Consider the following 14020-nt stretch of genomic DNA (forward strand, 5'->3'; position numbering starts at 1 on the left):
AAGCTAAGAATCTAGGCTTCTTGAGATACCTAGAAGATAACAAATAGTCAATGTGAAATAAAGAGAGGCCTGATGTTCAATAAGATACACTTACTTGTTGACCTTTTTAATCAATCTGATCACATAAGACGTAAAAATTCACACAAGATTGCCATAAGGGTACATTTATAAGTCACAGAGATAAATGCACTAAAGAAGTAAAGAAGAGATGTTTCAGAAAGTAATAATGTCAGGAAAGTTCATGAATAGCATTAGGATATCTGAAAAATAATCTAAGTGCTTTTGGTCTAAAGACAGATCCCAAGCCAATGCATGGCTAGACTTCCTGCCCAGTGTCCAGGAGTGACTCTCTCAGGGTCTTCTCCTCTTTCCAAATCACGAGAAGTTCTAGATTCTCAGTACACCAACGTTATGTACCCAAAATACTATACAGTATCTTTTTTTTAACTGAGGAATTATTGCTTTGATTTTGATCTAGCTTCTTTCTGCTCAAGCAAATGCTAGACTTAATTTCTTCCACTCATTTACTGTGGGCAGTTTCCATTTCTGAATGCCACTTTATTTTTTAGATAACTTACTTAATCAGTGTTCATTTATATCTGTACCCGACATTCCCAACACCAAATTCTCACACTTTCATTTAGGACTACTTAATTCCTTACAGAAGTTCCATTGGAAACATTTAAAAGTTCTATTTGTCATTCTCTAAAGGGGTTAAGAAGAGCAGATCCAATTATTAAAGTAAAAAAAAAAAAAGAGACAGAGAGAGAAACAGACAAAATGAGGCTACTGCCTTCAAAACTGCGCTATAATTTAGGCCCTGTTTATCTGGCAAAAACAATTCCAGTTATAGCAAAACAAATCATTAAGAGTAAAAACATACACTCTTCAAGATGGTACAGACACACAGCTCGCTTCCTGTCCCCAAATGAAAATACAGCTAAAAGATTTTGCTTCTAAATTTTTTATTAATATGTCAAATTTAAAATGGCTTGTTTACAAAAATATATTTTGATTATTTCAAAATACGAATTAATTTATAACTAAATTCTTAGTTTGTCATTTTTTTCAAATGGAAATGTTCAGGTTTTTAAAAAATAATATACTCAAAGAAATCTCAAACTGATAGTCTTCAGTAACAGCAACTTTTCTAAACAAAATCTACCTGTGAGACCACTGGGCATCCACAGAGTAAAAGAAACTTGTCTCTATAAAATATAGTTCGAAATAACTTTTTTCCCCGTAAACCCTGTACTCCTAGTTTATCTAAAGGCATGATAATTTGCTTCTGATTTCCGTGAAAGGCTTTGACAATATCTCTATATTAAGCATTAAAACTACAGCAACAAAATATTCTTATTTGTCTTAAAGACTTTCTATTTTAGCAAGTCAAGTTCTATTAAAAACTGGATAGACCAAAACAATTGACTGGATAAACTAAAACTTATTTCAATAAAACCCTGCAAACTGCGGATTTTTCAGTTCATCTGGACTCCAAAATTATGCTACCAAACTTCTAGATTCTTTAGCACAATTGGACCAGCACTGCAGTTGGGTGATATTTTAAATAAGCTAGTTTCATAAAGCCATTTCTGGAAGCAACGGGCTCGAAACAGATTTCGTAATGGAGCACAATTAAAAGACAAAATAGAGATCGATTTACTTTACATTAGGCATTTCAGGATATACAGCTATTCGATAAGAACCTCTAACATAAATACAGACTACTAGTGTAAAAAGGAGGCAGAAGAAGAACACCTGCCAACACTTTGTGCAGAAAGTGATAGAACAAATAAGGTCAACATTGATTCTTTCTCAATTACTTTGTAGGGTGAACATGAAAGAGACTTCAATTGTTATTTTTCTTAAAAAAAAAGTACCTAATTTCAAAGCTCACTTTCAAATTTACACTGTAATGATCCTGGTGGTAGCTTTGGTTATTTTCAGTTAGGAATGAGCTAAAAATAAATATCTAGGACTCATGATGAAAGTGGGATTTCCTCCCAGTAAGTGCGCAGGCAAATTCAGCCCCCTATCTGACACATGCAAGAGAATATTTTTTAAAGGAATAAAAATACAAATATATTTAAAAAAAATCTAGGTTTGCAGACTAGCTGATGAACTCTTTTTCTTCTCTCCATAAAAATTCACTTAAATCGGATTAATCACCACCTCAATCTCAGGAGATTAGGGAGATAACTATTTCAGATTAAAAGTCTTTTATTTCTTTCCCATCCGTTTCACCTGCCAGCCGGCACCCACAATGAGCAAGGCACTGGGACAGAATCTTCGAAAGGGAATATTTATGGCTGAGAAGAGCAGGCTAAAAAGTTTGATTCTTTTATAATGAAAACCGTTGTGATGAGAATCTGACTTTAATTCCTGAGCTTAGAAAGCACATTTTGAAGGTAGTCTCAGCAACTCAACAGGTTCTTGCTTTCCAAACTTCCCGAGAGACTGTTTGCGGGGTTGGGACCCCAAAATACGAACTACCAAACAAGGGGATGCTTTATATGACAATGCCCCCTGAGGAGCATGTCCTACGTGGACCTGTTAACTTGATCATATGAAACACTTAGTTTAAAAATAAAAACTATTTCTTTTATTTGCATTCAGTCTAGTTTAAAAATGTCCTACGAAAGCTGACTCCACATGAGTTGCCACAAAATGAAGCATCCCCCCAACCAAATAATATTTCTAATGACTTCAAACTTCCATTAGGTTGATTTAAGTGGATTATACCTGGAGAGGGGGAAACATTTGCCACAGACATAGCATAAATATTCAATTATTTAAACTTACTTCAGAAGATGGAAAATTTTTTTTAAATCCTATTAAATCAAAACCACAAGCTTCTTGCACAAAATTATTTCAATATTCTGACAAGGTACTGTGGGGCGTGGGGGATAGAAAGGCCTTCGGTAAATTTTAAACACACTCTGAGGGGAGAAGAATCTGCTAGGTTAAAAACACGGGAAATAAAAGGCATTTCTTTGAAAAATTATACATCTACATATATATACATACACACACACACAAACACATATACATATACATGTTGTCAAAAAGAGGACTGGCAAAAAAAATTGACAAGACCAATTTCTACGTTAATTTAAAGCAATTTCAAAATTAGCCAGGGCAATGACTAGTTACATTCAAATACAAATTCTTTCAAGTAACAGTTATGATTATTATGGCATTTATTCTCCAGCTAGCTACTTCAAGAAGTCTAAATTTAGCCAACTTCACCAGGAGTGAGCCTGAGTCCACACTATTTCATTTTAGCTAAATGTGCTTCTTTGTATATCATGCTTCTACTATCTTCTGTTCTTTTTAGATTTCCTAAGTGATATGTGAAAAACCTATGTATCTCACTATTTTTATTCTGGAATGCAAAGATAAATAATGGGCTTTGCATTAAAGATGGGGAATTTATAAATCAAAGTCACCACAAACATCACACACAGAAATAAACGCATTCTCTTAAAAAAATCATTGTATACATCTATGTATATGTAAAGGAACATGACTTGTAGAAAAAGTAATTTTCTCATTAATTCTCAATGTAATATTGGAACACTGCCTAGAGTTAATGAATTTATGGAGTTTGGGGAGAGGAGATAGAAGAAAGGTGACATTCAAAAATCACCGTCTTTCTCAAAATCTGTACCTTTTCCTGAGTTCACCCTGCAGTTTGAAATCACACAGAGCTCCAAAGCCATTTCTAGTCTCGAAATTCCATACTACCAAAATCCCCAACCCTTTCTATACACAAAATGGAACTATTTCATTTCATTTTGTATATCCATGAAAGTGTTGTTTACATAAGCGGTGGTGAGAAGTCATCAGCACTTGACAGACACCGTTACACTTTTCATCCATTAAAACTCCCAGCAGGTCTGTCACTTGAGTTTCCTAAGTTACCAAGATAATGACCTGCACTATAAACATAAACACTTTCATTTCTAAAGAGACATTAGATAACCCAATTATACACTAATCACCATGAACGTGACTGATCACATGTTCACATGGCACACATAAGCAATCCCTGTTACCAAACTTGGAAAGGCAAAATCATAATTAATTGGCAATCTTGATACTGTGTTATAAATCAGGTTAACATAAAGGTTCCTTATTCAAGCAGTCTGTGAAACCACCCCTCCAATTAAAATAATATTTTTAAATATGTGCAATAATGTGAAATGAAGAAAAGGGGGGAAACAGACTTGCCAACTATTAGAGTAGTAGTTAGTGGGACAAAGAGTTACCAAGGTCACATATAAATTTGAACAATTGTATGTCAAGTGCCATCATGAAATCTCCATGGGTTTGCCATTTTAACTGAAGAGGTGACATTAATATTCAAGTATTTCATCTCTTTAAAAATTACAGCTGCGCTGTCCAAAGACGTAGCCATTGGGCACATGTGTCAGCTGGGTACCTGAAATGTGGCTACATCAAACGGAGATAGGCTGTGAGGGTAAAACATACACCAGATATTTCAATTTATAACAAAAAAAAAATACAAAATATCTTGATTTTTTTATATTGACTTTATGTCGTTACGCCATCATGGATTACTTTAAACATTACTATCGTGGATTTCACCTGTTTCTTTTTACTTCTCTGTGTGGCTACTAGAAAATGCAAAATTCAGTATGTGGCTCGTGTTAAATTTCTATTGGATGGCGCTTATCTATAATGTTTACAGAACTGTTTTCATCAAAGCCACTGGGTGACACTGTTTCTCCACTAAATTGATACAACCAAAGCAATTTCCTGGCAGAGGAAAAAGTCTCACATACACAGGCTCCCACACGTGCACACACACACACCAATAAACATAATGTGCTCTTTATAACTATCCACAGGATGAAACTTTCTTAGGATGAAAAAAACATGAGTACATTCAAGTAACTTTATTACTATCTCAGGATGCAAGAACATGAATGCATTTAACTAATTTTATTACTATCTTAGCAGGACCAGCTATACTTCAAAATCTTTAATGGTCATTCTGATTCCTCAATAATAAATGACAGCTCTAATCAAATCAAACAGGTAGAAGTTGTTTAGTTTCTGAATTTTCCCAACTAGCTTCCCACCTTATAAATGGTAATGTTCTCATGACCTCCTCTAATATTACATCCTACTTACATTTTAATGGATTCCTGAGGAAACCATGCAAAATAACTTAGGTGAACAAAAACCATCAGCTGTTTTTGATAACAAAGAAATGCTTTCCTGGTGTGCAGATTACTTTCTGCCTTGAATTTTGAAAGCCTGAACATTTTGAAATAGATTAAAAAACTAAAATGAAAACAAAAATCCATAGTCAAGCCACCAAAGCATGCTCTTCTTTGATGAGATAAAAACTCCACCACGTTAGACTTTGCAATGCAATTGATATTCATTCATGGGACAAAGTCCTAAATGATATATTCCAGAGGCTGCCTGGTACTATTTGATAACCAGAAAATTCATTGTAAGGGCTCAGAAGAGTTTTGTGTTATCTGTCCATTCAACGGGTTTTACTCAGTCTTCTAATTCTGAATGAGAATTTAGTTAGTTCCATGTGCAAAACCACAAAAGATACCCAGGCTTAAAATCACCAGCCTGACTCCTTCCCTACTCTCTTTCCCCAGCAGCATATTCAGGTCCAAGAGAAAAATGGATAAAAGCCAACATCCTGCCTCAGACTGGCTACATACATTTAGCTGAGTCTCCCTCAGTTTCCTTCTCTCTAAAATCAGACTAATGTTAGTCTCTTAACTACAGCCTGCACAGAACTGAGCATTCTGAGATCTCACTGCTACAGATTACTTGAAGCCGTGAACTACCTCAGGATGTGAAAACAAACCATCACTGTACCATACCGAAGTATAACTTCCTAACTCCTGCAATATTTTTACCTGTATTTCAGAAGTACTATAAAGGTATACTAACCTTAATTTCCATTTCAAATAAAAAATTCTGTCACCAAAATGTAAAGCTGCTCAGAATCTAAAAACATTTTAACTAGTATGTGTTGAGGAAGTTATTAAAATCTATGAAACTATAGATTTTTTACCCCAGAAAAATGAACAGACGAAGAGATGAATGTTCTGGATCTAGATTTAAAACCTACTCTAAGATTTTTTTTTTTTTTAAAGATTTTATTTATTTATTTGAGACAGAGAGAATGAGAGAGAGTGAGTACATGAGAGGGGGGAGGGTCAGAGGCAGAAGCAGGCTCCCTGCCGAGCAGGGAGCCCGATGCGGGACTCGATCCAGGGACTCCAGGATCATGACCTGAGCCGAAGGCAGTCGCTTAACCGACTGAGCCACCCAGGCGCCCTACTCTAAGATCTTATACGAATTCCTTCAACTATTATCTAAGAGGCCATTTAAGCTATTTTACTGATTTCCCCTTTCCTTATGTTGACCTCTCAATACCCTAACTAGCTCTAAGCTCTGGAGAGGTGAGGGCTGTATCCTGTCTGTGTATAACATGTATGATTTTTAGCATGAGGCCTAATGCGTAGATAAAATGTGTTGATACGACATTTGATAGTTTCACTGACCAAAGACCTTTATGGATAACATTAGCTAAGGGTAGCTAGCATCTTCTTTTAAGACAGTAGTATACTTTTATGGTGAACACATATGGCCAACTAATATTTTTGACAATTATTATCCAACAGATCTTTCTCTGAACTACAATTTATACACATCTTCAAGATATTTTTCTTCCAGAGATCAAAGCTGTGTATTTTATGTTGACAACAGCACAAATATATTCTCAGATCCAAGTTAAGACAACTCCCTAGGAGCACTGGGGGGCATTTTAAAACTCCCTTTTAAAGAATACTGCCAAGAGTAAAAGTATATATAAGTAATTACTAAAAGGATTTAAATTCCCATGTAAAGGAAATAATGTTCATTTGAATATTAACAGAGCACATCTTTAGGTATAAGAATATGGACATGCCTGAACCTTCTGAGGTTCATTCTGAATTACTTAATAGAGCTTCATTAAAAACATGAACGTATAAAGTAAACATAACTTGTCAATCTCATGTATCTTGAGGGTTTTTTAGAAGATACAATTACAAATATCACACAGAAGAGAAAGAAGAGGAGGGAGACTCTGTCGGGATAGGAGACAGAAGGCCAACTAAATAAACAATTCACCACAAACATGTAGGGTTATGGGTAATTTCAAGAAGCCAAAGACACTTGCCCTATGCAATGGCACTGCGTCTGCATGTCAAAATCTCTTAGGATGTCACATGATACAACAGTTGCATTGATTACCTTCATACATCCATGAGATTACATCTCACAACAACAATATTTCCTGAAAAATACAACTCCTGCCCTAAATCCAAGATAAACTCATTCTTTTGATAGATTATGTAACACAAGCTTTCGATGAAGTCTACATAGACTCCATTGGGATGTTCCTGGCACCAACCCTATTAACTGAAATCTTAAAATATACAGAAATATTTCTAACTTTGAGGTTCATAAACATCCCGCTTCAATCCTATTTAAATGAGTGAAATTAAATTTGGTAAAGCCTTTACTCAACCAGAGTCCTGCAAAGATTGTTCTCAGAGTTTTATTTCCTAATAGAATACAACAAATTCACACAAATGTCACTACAGATACAATGAATGCTTTTTCATGCCAGTGTCACTCACCTTAGCCTGCCTGCACCCCCTGCCCAGGCTTTTCAGAATGTATTTCATACACAGAGTCACTGTTCTGGTTGTTTATTTAATTAACATGACAGCCCAGCATACACAGCATTTCTTTCAGTTCTACAGTTTTAACTTTTTACACTTTAGACTCAATACAGAAAGAGTAAAATTACTGTTTGACTCCTTCCAACCTCTGTAAATTTATATAGATTCACTGACTATTTCTGTCAGTTAAGACAGTTTTTCAGTATGCTTTAAATATCTGTATATACAAAGTAAAAAATCACAATTTTGTCCCCACACACACACACACACAAATTATTTTCCCTTACCTTTCCCAAAGGATAAGAATTTTTTCTTTTTAGTGTTTTCAGAAGTTGACATTAATTTTAATTCTGTCAGCAAGTTCTATATATCATTCTTTGTATCACCTTAAGCTGAGTTATACTACTGAAATGTGATAGAATTAAAAACCTGTGATTGTTTCTGAAATTTATTCAATTTGAGAAATACAGTAGGTTATACTGAAATGTATTTAGTAACTTAAGGACAATAGATTCTTTACTTTCAAAAGAAATACTTCTGTATTTTATATCCATAGTACAAATGTAAGTTATTCAGATAGAAGATGTAACAAGGCCTATTATGTGTCTACCATTAAAAAGCATTCCTATTTCTTATATTTGTCTTATTGTTATTTGCTTTTTCATTTGAAAATACCTTTCTTACATCAATGATGAAAAACTCGATTCTATGGATAACCAACCATCAGACTCCATTACATTCCTACAAAAATCTATGGTTGCTAATGATGTTTAATTAAGAGCTTTGGGGAAATATTTATGGAAAACATTTTGACTTTTAGTTACACAATACGAAGTATAGCTGCATGTTTCTGACAAATAATGTATCCATCACAAAGAATTTTGTCATTAAGTGGGACAAACACATTAATGGAGAGAGACCTATACCTTGTGTTTACTTCATGCAAAACCATAGGCAAAACTACTAAATTCTTAACATGTATCTAAAGTAAAACGGCATTGGTTTGGAATCTTTCAAAGATGAATGTGCAAGGTGGTTCACAGTAATTAGTGAGGAATGACCAGCCAATTGCGTTCTTTGATGTACAAAGAGCATAGGGACATCCCTTCAAATACGATATCCAAATGGTAAAAACTGCATAATTAAAATTTTGAATTAAAAAATAACATATCTATTAGTCATACAAAATATCTAATAATTCAAGAAATGCTAAGTATCTCTGTATAGTCCAGTGTTTAGATGGTATAGTGATAACTTGAGAGAGACATACCTACTCTAGGATGTGAACATCTACTTAGAAAAGATACATACACCTTAATGGACATGTCCACCCACCATAAAAACTACAGTTTGACACACTGATCTACAAAATCAGCCTGAGTCTTGAGAATATTGGACTGGTACTACTCAACTAAGAGCCATACAGATGTTACAAATTTTTCTTTCCTAAGAGTAAAGATACATTCACTTCCGTTCACAGACAGACCCAGGGTCAGATGAATTCTGGGACTGAAGACTAGACCTATTTCTTTTTTCTTTGCTGAAAGCCATCCTTATCGTCCACACTGCAAAACTCACTCCATACGCAATATCCAATCTAGAGACTTCACTATGATTTAGGAAGGAAGGCAAAAAGGGAGGCAAATATCTCTGTCAGTTGCTTTCTCTTATGAGAATTTTATCACCTATTCTCCTTGACCTTTTAGAATTGAGTTGTTGAAGAGAGGTCGTTTGTAAGTGGCCACTATCGTTCACACAGAGAAGAAAAGGCTGAAATTCTCTCACCTTTAAACCTCACAATGAGCAAGGTCCATAAATTCTCAAGAGGCCTCTGCCAGACTTTCTGTGATTTAAGTCCTTCCACCTCTATTTAAAATTCACTTGTTGCCTCAGTATTGTCTTGAATTGAAAGTAGGCAATCTTTCATAAAAGAACTCCTAATCAGGTAGCATGCAGGGCAGGGTTATATACGTGTTTTATAAGTATTTTGATTCTTGACTTCATAAAGTATGTAGATGAGAGTGTACCCTTTGCACTCTTACCCAGAAGTTTGTTTCCTTATGATAAACCAGATAAGATATTTACTATATAGCTCCTCAACTTTTCACACAGTTAGGCTAACGTATGAGATACTGCCCTATCTTATAAGAGACTAGTCCATGTTAGTTCCCACCCCCCCCCCAACACAATTATACTCAGCAACAACTTTAATGGGCCATATATAAAAACCGGTCTTAAGTAACACACACACACACACACACACACACACACACACGCTAACCGATGCCCTCATTAAAACTTCAAGGATCTAAATTTCCGCTAAATGTAACCTTGTTTTTCCATCAACCATAAGAGATACCGTCTCTCACTTTAGAACATTCTTCATAAACACAGCCTTTAAAAAAAAAATAGTGACCAAAAAAAATGGCCAAAAAAATTACAAATGTGCATTTTCAACAGCATTAATCAGCAAAACATTTAAAAATGCAATGCTCGGTGACTTTCTTATAAATCTGCAGATTATCTGACTTCTCCATTTATCGATCCAAACCAGAGAAAACCAATAAATATCTGCAGATTAATTAACACTGGTTAACTCACCTAAACACTTTATCTTAAATCCACCTTTAAGTCCTTAACTTCTAAAAGTTACATGGAATTTCAGAAATTTAGGAGGCTAAATGATATTAATTTGAAGTTATTTATGATTAAATCACAGATTTGCCTTACAAATTATGGTTCAACTTTGCAGTGATCATATCACATTCCCTTTTAAGTTAAAGTGTTCTAAACATAATTAAACCAGCAGTGTTTTCATTTAAAAAGACATTCTCTCCTGAAACTTTGAAAAGAAAGTAAACTGTGTTTTCCCCCTTATGGGTTTACCCTTCAATAGATAGCTTTATTCTGGTGATTTCCAAATTTCTACCAAAACTAAGTATCAGTCAGTGGCCTGTTTTTAACGTCACTCTTAGAGTAAGCTTATACCCAAGAAATATTTGCTTTATCTAAACAAAAAGCTAAATAAGTACATTAGTTTTAAAATAAACACAGAGGCTATGATGCTGTCATTCTGTTAAATAATGTCAAACAACTACATTCCGTGTAATCAACTCCATTTCAAAAACAAACTAACCACCACACCATATGGTGACTGCTATGTCTTAGAAATATCTAAATGATTCTCCACAGAATAACCTAAAGAAAGAAGAAAGAAAAGAAAGAAAGAAAGAAAGAAAGAAAGAAAAAAGCTTACTATATCTTAGGACATTCTCCCACTCACTGAAGTTGTCCTAATAGGGCCATAGATAGGCATAAATTTAAATGGGAAAAGTGTAAATTTCCACTTGCTGAACATAATCAGCTCTCTACAACCCCCACCCACCCCCAAGTGTCATATCTGTTTGGAGCAGAGAAGCAAACACTTAGGTACACCTTTTGAGAAACAATTTGTATTTAAAAATTGGGATTTGTTCTTTTATGTCCTTTATAACAACTATATTCCATGGCCTTAAAACGCTTATTGCTAATAAGGAGATTCATCCCCAAAATTCATTAAACTTTTTTCTAGGACAACTTCACTCATAATTCTAGATTCCTCCTCTTCTTCCTTTCTGAGAGATTTATACCACCAGTAATCTTGTAATTATTCTTTTGAATTAACATTTCCTGTATAATCTATATAAATCCATTTGAATTTCTAAACATTCACTTAAGTATATACTCAAGAGAAATGTTTTGTTTTTTTTTAGTTGACACCAACAGCGCAGTTCAAGACTGACAAATTCCGCAGTTCAGACATATTGTTCCCCAAATAGAAGTTTATCATCAGGATACAAAACACATTTGCATGTAATAACGTATGTCCCCCAAAACAAGCTGGGCACCACCAGATGCAGCCTCTTCAAGGAAAACTTACTGCAAAACCAGAACCTCACCTTCAAGCATTCCTTGCTTTTCCTTTAAAATCTATATACTGACTTCCATAGACGTTGACTTGGCACTTCAGAAGAAACTTTACAAAAAGTATTAAAGAAACCTAGTAAAATCCACGTGTTGAAACATCACCCAGTGCTAAAAAGCTAAACTGGAGGATTTCTGCTAAAGGAGAAAACTAGGAGTGCACCTAAGCGTATGGAAGTCGTATGCCAGGTGTAGCAGATCTAAAAAGTTGGCCCAGGTGTGGAAGACCCTGCAAATGCCATCTAGTTTTGTTCCTTGTTATTGTTTCTGTTGTTCAGGTTATAAAATACCGTGCGAGACGCAGAAAATAACTCTCTAGTTTCCTACTGAATCTGAAGTTACACCACTTTTCTAGACTATCTTTCCTTTAGCTCCCAGCACTCGGATTCCCTCCACTTTGTGGCGAATCCCCAGCGTTTCAAGTCTTCCCGAGAGGCGAGTGAGAGGAGCTCGCCAGTGCTTACCTGTTCCCTCGGTATGCAGGGCAGGGAGGTCCTCCGATGGGACTTGCTGCCGCAGCCGGACATCTCCGCGGACACCACGGAGCTGGACCGCCTCCTCCTCTTAAATACTGGGATATCTTCCTTGGTCCCAGCAATTTGCTGGGACCCGAAGTGCTCCCTCGGAGCCGCCCCCGCGGACTGCGGCAAGATTTGCTCCACGTACCTGGCCAGGAGGAGCCCCAGCACGCCGGCCAAGTACGCCAGGTATGGTCTCCAGGCGACCTTGAACCTCTCTAAGGAAATGAGGGACACGGTCCTGACCGCGCTAGTCAAGGCGATCATGAGGACGCCCAGCCTCAGCCTCAGCACCAGCCATGTCGCGGCGGCCAAGCAGCTGAGCACCACCCCCGCGGCCGGGAGCGAGAGTAAGTGATCCTCCCCGACGCCCAGCCCAATCTGGACGAGCGCTTCCCCCCCGCAGCAGGCGGCGAGCAGTGCGACGGCCAGAGGCAGGCGCACCCCGGCGCGCAGGAGGTACAAGCCCATCCAGAAGAAGGCACACAGAAGACTGAAGAGCAGCGCCGAGGGCTGCAGCCAGGGGCTGAGCGGCGCGCCGCCCCCAGGAGCACCTCCCCGAAGCCCCGGGAAGACGCCCCCTTCTGCTCCCGGGGCCGCTTCCTCCGCCGCCGCCGCCGCCACCTCCTTACTCTGCTCCAGGTCGCGGCCAATCTCCCCGCGCACCAGCCTCACCAGCAGGGCCAGCAGAAAGGACAGGGAGCCCGCGCACAGCGCTGAGGAAAGTTTCCGGGAGCGCCGGAGCGGCTGCAGCACCAGGTCTCCCCAACGGCCGTGGCTGCCGGAGTCCCGCGACTGTGCGGGGCCGGCGCCAGCGGGACAGTCCGGGCCCGCCGCGGGGGCTGGATACACCCCACCGTGGCCGGGCTTGTCCCCGACTCGCGCGGCCTCGCGGGGCACTGCCATTGTGTGCCCTCCTCACGGAATCCCCAAGGTCCCCCGGACGCCCCCACCCCGACACATGCACGCACGCACTCTCTCCCTAATCCCACCCTCGGAATCCCTCCTTCTCCCCAGGCCCCCAAGCCACCGCAAGTTTCAGCTTTCCAATAACTCCTGGAGAATCCTGGATGCTCCAAAGAGACGCCTTCAAGTTAAAAGCTAGCACACGCAGAAACGATCAGACTTCCTCCTTTTCGCTCTTTGAAAAACTCTTAAAAATTGTGCTCCACCCCCACCCCCCGATTTCTATCCTCCGGGGTCTCTTGCTACTTCAGGATTTTAGAGATTGCCCCACGCGTCCGGCGCACGGGGGGTGCAGAAGCTGGAGGAGCCGGGGGCGCAGGGCGAGCTCGGGGCCATCTCGGGCGCCACTCGGCGCAGCGTTGCTGCGCGCCGGGCCCGCGGCAGACGGAGGTGCCCCTTCTCTTCCTTCCTGCAGCTCTTTCTCTATCACTCTTTCTTTCTCCTCGGCCGATCCTCCCCGGCACGGCCCCAGGAAGCGAACCGCCATTCCCCGGGGCAGAAAGCAAAGCCTCCCCTGCGTCTGTCGGTCCAGCTCATGGCAAAGGGTGGGGGGGGAAAAATGGAAATGAGGCTGAGAAATAACCAAGAAGTTGCTAAGTCCCGTCGGAAAGAGACACAGCCCGAGAGGCTAGCGGCAGCCGCAAGAAGGGAGGGAGGGAGAGCGAGCGAGCTGGAGAGGAAGGGAGGGTGAGAGGAAGGGAGGGTGAGAAGGGAGAATGAGAATTACTTTTTTTTCCCCTTCTTTTTGGTGCGATGTAGGTGGTGATTTGCAGTTTTGCAAAAGGGAAACGAGTGGAGACGACTGGTTAAAACTGTATAAAGAAGCAGGCAACTGCAGTG

The 14020-nt window shown here is 38.9% G+C and overlaps 1 protein-coding gene across 1 annotated transcript in view; it reads right to left on the minus strand.

Annotated features, from left to right (window-relative positions):
• Positions 1-13882, minus strand: part of PDE3A (phosphodiesterase 3A) — a 320879-nt gene extending 306997 nt beyond the window's left edge. Inside the window, exon 1 of the mRNA XM_035028117.1 lies at positions 12161-13882. Within this exon, the coding sequence (XP_034884008.1) occupies positions 12161-13120 (960 nt within the window). The 5' untranslated portion in view covers positions 13121-13882. The remainder of the gene's footprint in view (positions 1-12160) is intronic.
• Between the last annotated feature and the right edge of the window lie 138 nt (positions 13883-14020).

This window comes from Mirounga leonina, unplaced genomic scaffold (assembly GCF_011800145.1).
Source record: "Mirounga leonina isolate KUSES-001 unplaced genomic scaffold, KU_Mleo_1.0 Mir_201, whole genome shotgun sequence".
Classification (NCBI taxonomy): Eukaryota; Metazoa; Chordata; class Mammalia; order Carnivora; family Phocidae; genus Mirounga; species Mirounga leonina.